At 39.3% G+C, this 9,670-nt stretch overlaps 1 protein-coding gene across 1 annotated transcript; it reads right to left on the bottom strand.

The window, feature by feature from the left end:
- Window positions 1-438: 438 nt before the first annotated feature.
- LOC147519698 (cytokinin dehydrogenase 5-like) lies at window positions 439-4,936 on the bottom strand. Its single transcript, XM_086591255.1, has 5 exons — window positions 3,943-4,936; window positions 3,651-3,778; window positions 3,060-3,338; window positions 2,368-2,630; window positions 439-1,356 (listed from the first exon to the last, which is right to left on the bottom strand). Exons 1-5 carry the CDS (start codon window positions 4,562-4,564, stop codon window positions 1,020-1,022), a joined length of 1,629 nt encoding a protein of 542 aa, XP_086447381.1. The 5' UTR covers window positions 4,565-4,936; the 3' UTR covers window positions 439-1,019.
- Window positions 4,937-9,670: the final 4,734 nt, after the last annotated feature.

Genomic DNA, 9,670 nt, shown 5'->3' with positions numbered 1-9,670 from the left:
CAACTGACAGAAGTGGTACTATTTCCTAATTTTTTTGAAATCTGGTACTATTTCTTAATATCGGTATAAAATGTGGTACCAAAGTCTAAATAACCCAAAAGGGATATAGTAAGTGTGGATATTTGAGATGAGTGATTGTAATCTTCCTTCCCACTCTTATAAAAGAATTTGCTCTTGTGAAAGTAAGCATTATTAGCCGAACCACGATATATCTTGTGTCTTTGTGTATTGTTATTGTTTGTTTGTGATAGTTAATTCCATAATTTAAGTTTATAGTTGTTAGTTGTAGTGAAAGTTTATATTTTGATTAGAGTTTAAAGTGTTCATATACAAACAACAATTTCTCATTGATCCAAACCATTTGCGGGCACATGAACAGTTTTTGGGTTAAAATAAACAGTTTTCTCGAGCAATAACACTACCAATCAGTACTCGCGGTTTTGTTTGTGGACAGCAAATAGTAGCCTGTCCACAAATTTATTCTGATTGCATAACGCACAAAATATCCTTGGTGAAATTATTAGCAACTACAGCGGCCAGAGTATATTTAAATTGAAAAGGCTGAAAGAAACAAGATATCTTTCAATGTTGTCAATCCATGATGGCTGGAGGGTGAAACACAAACATTGTAAGCTTTGGTTGAAGATTCAAACAACAAAGTTTTTAGAGATTAGGATGTGAGTTGGGCGGTCGGATCACGGGTGTGCAAGTTGCTTCCACGACAACGTAACATGTGAAATAGACCCCATCAGTCACCATCACCTTCACCGACGACCTTGAATTCTCTTTGAATGCATTCACATCAATCTCTCAGCTCCTACCCACCATAGATTTCCTCCAAATATTTCTCAGTTGTTTCATTCGTTTCCTGTACAAATACTTCTTCCTCGTGTCGTCGGCCACGTCTACACATGTAAACCTGTGACTACGGGCACGAGTACATGTGTCCAAGATGGACATTAAAAGACAACGCTATAGTGCGCGCTGTTGAGATTTATCCCGTAAGGCACTACTGCTTTTCACCGATAAGATGCAGATGAAGAACCAAACAAAGGCTGGAATATATGTTGTCCGGTTGCTAAAATGTACTTGGGGTCGAATTCCATTTTCCTTTTTAAAAATAAATTCCACCTATCTCCAAAATGAATTTTCCATTCTTCTTGTGTACTGTAATTTGGAAGGTACTGCTTCACATTGATCCCTGCTTCATCACAAAACTCAAGAATCCTCTGGTTCTGATTTCTTAAGTGGTCCAATGATTGTGTCTCATCAGCAGAATCCAAAGCTGATCTCAATAGAGCAACTAGATAAAATGTATCCTCGTCTGGTATAACAACTGAGCTTCTATGGTCCCAACTACATTAAAAACATCAACAAATTTTTAGGCTAAAATCAATGGTGGTTGCAACTTTGAAGCTGTATTTCAAGTATTGGGGCCAAATGCCGCATATCTGATCAACTATCACAAATATTAAAACTTTATATTATACTATACTTTTAGTTCATAATATGGTGATATTCCGGCACTAAAAGCTGCATTGTTGTAGCTATTTGATTATTTTGTTGGACTTGGAAGAACTATGTAGGTCGACAACATCGATGTGGTCCAAAAATTGGACCCAACTGAAAGATACCACTGGCCAAAGAATCACTTAATTTGGAATTTGTGAGCCGTTGGATTTATAAACGACAGAAATGCTTTCTACCTCCTAGGTTGGACTTTAATTAACTTAATTGCAAAAAGAATTCATTAATCTGGTCATCTGGCCAGGGTAAGAAACTAATTATTGAGTCAGTCTAAAGTCTAAACTGAGCTGACTTGAGTCAATAGAATTCCAGGTAAACTATACAAAGTTACAAATTCATTCTCTGATATCCACTTCCGAATAAAATATTCGGCATTTTCAAAAATGAACTTCAAAATAACAAAGAAATTCAAATTCAAAGGGCATGTTTAATGTTTTTGATATTTAATAATTTATGCTCAGTTCATTGCTAAAGCTACCCCAAGAAACGGCACACAGACGGTTTTTAGTACACCGACACTCATAAGAGGTCGTCTAAAGTTGGGGAAACCCTAGGTTAGGCGATTGCTGGTCTTGGGCGACCCTCAGTTAAGGGTTGCTGGTTTTACCAGACATTACTTTCAGCAGCGCTGGTTCGAAGTCCGTTCAAGTTTTTGGTCCATATATTGATTCAAATTAGCCATTTGGAATACTTGAAAACTTTATAGCCACAAAATCTACCATACCCAACGGCCAACCCGATAACGATTGCACACAATGGACAGTGCAACCACTGTATGAAACAAAAATTATAGATCCAAAAATGAGAGAATAATATGAAATGAGGTATCATGAAACTTACTTGTCTCTGTTCATGGGATAGATGAGAATGGGTCCACTTGTCTTATTTCCCAAAATGCCCTTGAAGACACCCTTGTCAAAGTCAGCAATTCTGGACTTAGGCACAAAGAGGTTGAGCCATGGATGCGGTACATCCCACAAACCTTTGGATCTAAGCTTCAACTCAGCCTTGTGAACCCGGTTCAAAAAATCCACGTAAGGAAGATCAGTTGTGAATACTGATGATGGAATGAAATTCAACTTTTTTAACAATGCTTCTACTTCCTGCAACATTATAAAACAAAAATCATTAAACAAATTGCAAATTAATTGATCAGATAAGCTAAATATTAAAGTGGAACCTCAAGTTAAAAATTTCCAAATTTGACATATTTCGTACTATTGAGAACTATGGTGGACATTTGGAATCAGCTTAGATTTGGTAGTCTGATCAAGTGGTCACATATATAACATCATACATGTCATTAGAAAACATAGATCACACAATATCTTCCATGTGGTTTCTTGCCCATGTTTCATGCATCTGCATTTGTGATTTTATAGAATATTACACACACAGTCTTAATGACATTATATTATTGTCGCCAAAAGGCCGAGTAACACTTCCAAGTCTTCCATTCAATTAAACCCACAATTTATCAAGTACCTCAAAATATAGTACTAGTTAGTCTTAATTTGCTCTTGTAAGTATACCTGATTGACGGTATCCGCGGTTGATTCATCGTAATTTTTAGTGATCTCCAAGCAATAGAGAACACCACCCTCTTTGGTAGTAAGTGAGCTGACTTTCACAGGATTACGAGGAGAGAAAAAGGAGGATCTCCAATTGTTAACAAGTCCTTCATCCACGATAACAAAACCCTCTACATAATCAAATTTCTCACTGGATGGTTTTCCATGCAGAGAGATTAAGTACTCTTGGTCACTAGTGAAAGCTGTGAAATCTGAATAGAGCACTCTAATCCATCTCACCTACATAGAATAGAGAGAAAGACCACGTTAGAAAGTAGGACAAGATGAACATACAAACAAAACCAACTACTTTTGCTCAGCCGTTTTGAATGGGTTAAAAATCTTAAATGGACCCAGCCACAGTTCCATTCCCATATTAGGTCATATGCATGCTTATTAGCTTTTTAGGTTATTTTCACTGTGAAGTTTGTTAGAAACTTTTGTCCCTCTCACTTTCTTTTCAAACTCGCATTCATTCCTCCAAAAAGGGGACAAAGAAGACCCAGATTCAAATAAGTGAAGTCCGAAGAATAATGCGAATAGTATTATTACCTTTTGCGGTGCATGCTCTAGAGCTATTCTTGCTCTAGTTATGATCCCAAATTGTCCTAAACCACCTAGAGCCCCATGAAACAATTCCGAATTTTTCTCTTTTGAACATGTCAACAACTCTCCTTTACCTGTAAAATACAACAATATAAGTTTTAAAAACTTTCTCTCAAATAAAATTAAAAATCCAAAGTGTTAAAAAAAAAAAGAGACCCGTGAAAAATACTCGAGTCATATGCCCAAATATACTAAAATTGGAATAAAGGTTGGAAGTTAAGGTAGGTATACGGTATACCTGTGACGACATCGAGTTCATAAACATTGCTAATCTGAGGGCCATGATTAAAAGCTTGACCACTAATACCCGCATTAGAAAGAGTACCACCAACAGAAAGATACAAGTAATCTGTCCATGACTTTGGAGCTAACCCATACTCTAAACTCCATTTTAATAAATCCACCCATAATTCTCCACCCCAAACATCCACGTAGTACTTTACTTCTCCATTTCCACTAAGAGCACCCAAAACTGGTTTAGTACTCTCACTAAACCGGTTCCCTTTTGACCCACTCATTTCTATGACGACCCCATTACCCGTTTGAGCTTGTCCATTTATTGAATGCCCATGACCCTTAGCGGAAACCGTAAAACCTTGAGTCAACTCAGCTGAGTCATATGCTGATTTGACCAAGCTCATAACATCATTAACCGAACCCGGGTGTAAAACAGCTAACGGTTCGACCCGACTCATTCCACCGAAATCTAATGAAGCTGTTTTGACATCAGTTGTATCGAAACTTAACTCACCGGATAATTCCAACCGTTGGTTTTCAATGATGTTCATCCTTAAATCAACGGTTGAGATTAGAAACGAGATTAAAAGTGTTACGAGAAAAAGAAACATAGTAATAGCCATTACTAGAGAATTCAAGAAAAGAGTTGAGAGTAGTAAGTGGTGTGCTTAGGACATAGGTAAATGGGTATATATATAGAGAAAGAAAGTGTTGGAAGGGGTGTGATGGATAAAGAACGTGGAGTTGTAAGTTATCAAGAAAAATTCTGAATATGTGATATTGTTGGTGTCTTGAAGAGAACAAAATCTTTGTGGCAGAGAAGTATGGGAAGTCGTGGTGCTAACGTAAGTTTGGATTGCTCTTTAAAGATTTGCTACGCAACATGCAGAGATTCTTTATTTTTCTCTTTCCTCAAAACTGTTGCTTTTTGTTCATGGTGAATGAAGAGGTATGTAAGAACTAAGAAGAAGAGAAGAACACTGTTTTTTCTGTCTAGGATGCAAGACGCAGGTTGCTGGTTTATAAGACAAGTATTGAAGAAACTGACACGTGTACAGATTGACGAATGAGTCTGAGGTGGGGAAAAAAGTGTGAGATGGAGGACTAGTTGTGGGGTGTGGGACCAGGTTTTGATACGGAGTATCTAAGTGGGGACGTTAGCAAATTAGAAGGTTCACGTGACCAAACAGTGTTAAAAATCTTTGATTTAAGAAATTAACAAGACTCCAATTTTTATTTTTATTTTTCGATAAACGGAAGGGTCCAATTTTTCTATCACACACATTGTTCACCAATCAACCAACGTGGATGTGTTTAACACTTGAGCTTAACTTAATGACTAGATTACGTGTTTTCATTAGTCAAATTGAACTAAAACAAAATCCTTAACTTAATCTATTGTTTGACTAATATTTGTCATGTTTTTTTGACACGTGGAAGTTATTAATGTCTGCAGCTAAAATGTTGGTGGATGACTCTTTCTCAAGCCTCCAGGTTGAAATGTTCATTTAGACATAAAAAGAATGTGAATCTGCATAGTTGGATTAATTTAGTATTAGATTTTATGACGATTTTATTTGTTTTAAGAGAACGGTGAGTGACGAATTTTGATATCGTGATCTCAGCAAGCAAGTATGGTCAAATTGGTTGTGTGTACGGTTTATCAGATACTAAGATAAATGATTGGATCTTTCGGTATTTCTTCATTGTAAATGATTTAATACGGATAATTTTTGGTATATGTATATGGATCTAATACAAAATTATTTTCACTATATCAATCAATTGTAGAGATTTAGTATTTTGAGTCTACGACCGGAGGTTAGGATTGATAGGGAGTGGTTGTATTCTTTCTAGAGATAAGAGTTGCCTACGTATCAAGTTTTTCATGGTAAACTTGAATCAAGCCTTATGTAATTCATCTCTCTTTAGTTATAAATGTCTAAGCTGGCTTTTCTTATTTGTTTTAGGCCGTTATTAAATGTAGATCTAAATTGTGTGCTATCTTGATGATTTGTCATTACTCCTGATGTTACAAAGTAAATGTCTCCTTGAATGGTGCGTTGACTGAGTTCCCGATTGCGCTAAATGATTTGCTTTTATATATGGTTGTAACTGAGATTCGGGACAACCTGAGTTAGGGTCGTTATGACGTGCTGGTCAAGTGGTACAAGCTGATGAAGATACAACTTGATGTGGACGTGTGTGTTGTAGTGACATGAGTGTAGGATTGATAGGAAGTGACTACACTCTGTCTAAGGATAAAAGTTGCATACGTATCAAGTTTCTCGGGATAAACTTGAATCAAGCCTCACGTAGTTTATCTCTCTCTATTTATAGATGTCTGAGCTGACTTTCCTTATTTGTTTCAGGCCGTTATTAAGTATAGATCCACATTGTGTGCTATCTTGATGATTCATCATTATTCCTGATGTTACAAAGTAAATGTCTCCTTGAATGGTGCGTTGACTGAGCTCCCGGATTGCGCTAGATGATTTGCTTCCATATATACCTGTAACTGAGATTCGGGATGATTTGAGTTTGGGTCATTATGACGTGCTGGTCAAGTGATACAATCTAGTGGAGATACGACCTAGTGTGGACACATGTGTTGTAGTGACATGAGCGTAGAATGGAGGGTACTTACACAGCCCCCTTTATTTTATTTATTCTTTGGACAGCTGTATTATGAAAAGAAAAAATAAAATAAAGTGTTCAACACGTGCCACATAGCTAGCTTTGTTTGGTTTGAAAAATGTGCGGGAACTGTTGGATCTGACCCATGGGCCCAAAATCACAGTGGTTTGTGGGCGAGTTATGATTGTGTTGTGTGGGAAACCCAAACGTTTTGTATTTTTCAAGGTTTTTGCAGCTGAAGGGTTTAGGGTCTGGTGGTGGCTTCTCATTTCTCATTCTATCAACACGAGTCAAGAAAAGCAGAGAAAAAAAAGAGAAAGTAAAAGCTTTTCGAGTTTTCTTATTTAGGTGCGTCTTTTTGAACTTTAAAATTTGGTTCATTTGGTTCATTTGTATTTGCAATGTCGATTACTAGTGATAGTTTGAGCGGGAAAGTGGAGATTGATAAGTGGAGAGAGAGAACTGTAAGTGATGGGGATGATGGTATTAGGGCACGTAGTGGAGGTGAGGCGTCATCGCCTTCTTCCATGGAGACGATGACTGAGGAGGTGGTGACTAGGTCGGTGTTTGATAACTTTGGGGACTTGAGGAGGGAGTTTGGGATTGATAGCCCCGACCTGATGATATATGACCTGAGCGGTGAAAAGAATGTGTTTGGCTGGGATTATGTGCCTCGAGACGGTGGGGTTGTAATTACGTATGGCCAACTGAAGGCAGGGCTGAGGTTGCCTTGAGTTTGGATGTTCTGAACTTTTTTGGTAAGGCACCCGTGTAGTTTGTGGGTAATAGCTGGAGGGTGTTTCACGTGCTGGATTTGTTGAGACTCAGAGGTTATAACATATGTTTGTCTGACATTTTGGAGCATTTCTTTGTGAAAATCTCTGCTGCTATGAACTTTGGTTTTCAGGTGATGAAGGGTAAATCATCGGTGATTGTTGGTGTGAGTAAGGAGGAGTGGTGGCGTATGCCTATGTTAATTGTGGGGAATTATTGTCCTCCTGGGTATGTGGTGGATAATCCTAGTGTGAAGATTGATGGTAGGTCGTTTATTTGATGTGGGTCATTTTTTTGTTGTAAGTTGTAGGTTGTAGGTCGTTTCTTTTGGTTATAAGTTTGATATGTTTGATATGATGATATGATGATATTTGTTTGTTTTGCAGAGGTCGTAATTCGGGATCGCACGTCTACGGGGGCAGTTGAAGAGTTTGCGAAACTAACTTTGGAAGAGAAAGCGTCCTTGTTGGGGGAGGTTGCACACTACTTCAAAAGACGAGGTGGTGCTAAAATTAACAAGAAGAAAGTTGAGTAGAAGAAGAGGGCTCGTAAGCTTGTTCTTGACATCTCTGATTCTAGCTCGGACACTGGGATGGAGAGAGAGAGCCAAAGGAGGGCACCTGTTTTTGGAGTGAGAACGGCTGGAGGAGTTGTTGATAGTCGTTCTGCTTCGAAACAACCTAAGGGGGGTGACAGAGACCGGGTTGGTCGTGTTTGTGGGAGTGCTGGGGGAAGTGGTGATGCTCCTGCTCCCTTCTAGAGGCCTCAGCTGAAGAGGCATTCTGAGGTGGCTGAACGTGAGGGTGTGAAGAGGACCCAAACTGATTATGAGGAACGATCTGGTGTGGGGGAAGGTCGTACCTCTTCAGGTTGGGCTCCTTTGAAGAAGATGAATCTGAAGGAGTTGGCTGTTGATGTGGGAGTTGCTGATGCCCGGGGCAAGAAGAAGGCTAGTGAGACTGAGCCAGCTGCCCAGAAGTGCAAGGGGTCAGAGAGTGTGTCCCCTAGTGACAAGGCTGCTGAGTCTGCCGTCCTGGATAGGGTGGTCAGCTACTACGATCCAGTGAGTGGTTTGAGAAAGCTAGTGAAGAATAAGGACTGCAGCTTCAAGTCTTCACTAATTGCTGGAGGGCTGCTAGAGAGTATTGTCTTGGATGGAGATAGGCACCAGCTGGAGACGGGGAAGGACTTGGAGGTAAACCTGAAAGATATGGATCATTCCATCTGCTTTGTAAGTGTCCTTTGATATGAGCTTTTGTTTTGTACTTTGATTTATTGCTTTGGTGACTTATTTTGTTATTTGTCAGGTCCTGGCCATGTATAGGAAGCTGAAGGAGATGTCAGCTGGATGATGCCAAGGAGGCCTATGACAAGCTGCTGGCAGTGCAAGAGGTGGAGCGTGCTGAAGTTTGGGGGGGGGGGGGCTGAGGGATCAAGTCGGGGAGTTGGCTGGTATGGTTGCCTTGTTGCAGCTGTCTCTTGACGCTTGCAGGGTGGAGGTCCGGCATTGGGTTGTTAAGTACAAAAATGCACAGGCCGTTGCTGAGCGAGCTCAGAATGAATACAACGACATAGTCGACCTGGTAGAGAGTGGTGATATCTATGTTCTAGTGGATAATTACATGGAGCTAGAACGTAAGTACAGAACCCTCAGGAAGTCGGTCGAAAGTGGGGCTGCAACAGTAGCTGTGGAAAATGTTGTTGTAGATGCTAGTAGATGACCTGATCTACCGATCGACTAGAGTGCTGCTCCAACTGCTCAGCCAATTGAAGATGTTGCTACAGAAGTGCTGAATGCAAGTGGTGATCCAGCTAGTGGCCTTGTTGGGGAAAGGGCTGCTCACTGGAGCCTTTGAATGTGGAGAATCTTCCGTTTGTTCAGTGATATTGATCTTGTTGTTTTTTATTTGACATTTTTGGTTGAAGATTCTTTGAACAAAGTTTAAATATTTCTCTTTGTGATATTGATAACTGATTTTTTTATGATGGAGGTGCTGAGGTCATTTTCTTAGGATAACCTGGGGACCTCTAGCATCTAACCAAATTTGTATGAAGTAAAAATTATTTAAATTACTTGTTGAGATTGTGTTTGAAGTTGGTATTAATGTGATTGCTTCTATTGCTTTGTTGTTTGACTTCCTGTGTTGTATAGTAATAGAACCGACAACCTGCTGAACTTTGTTTGGTCGTCTGATGGTAATAGGTCGTAAAGCGTTTGTGTACGACCTGATATATGCGCGTGGTTGGTGCCAAGGTTTCCTCATTTCCTTATGTGTATGTGTTGGTTGAGTCTTTCCTTTTGGAGGAACTCCTTATTG

Source organism: Coptis chinensis, chromosome 2 (assembly GCF_015680905.1).
Source record: "Coptis chinensis isolate HL-2020 chromosome 2, ASM1568090v1, whole genome shotgun sequence".
NCBI lineage: Eukaryota > Viridiplantae > Streptophyta > Magnoliopsida > Ranunculales > Ranunculaceae > Coptis > Coptis chinensis.
The sequence above is the reverse complement of the archived record's forward strand: the minus strand, read 5'-3'. Positions and strand labels throughout refer to the sequence as shown.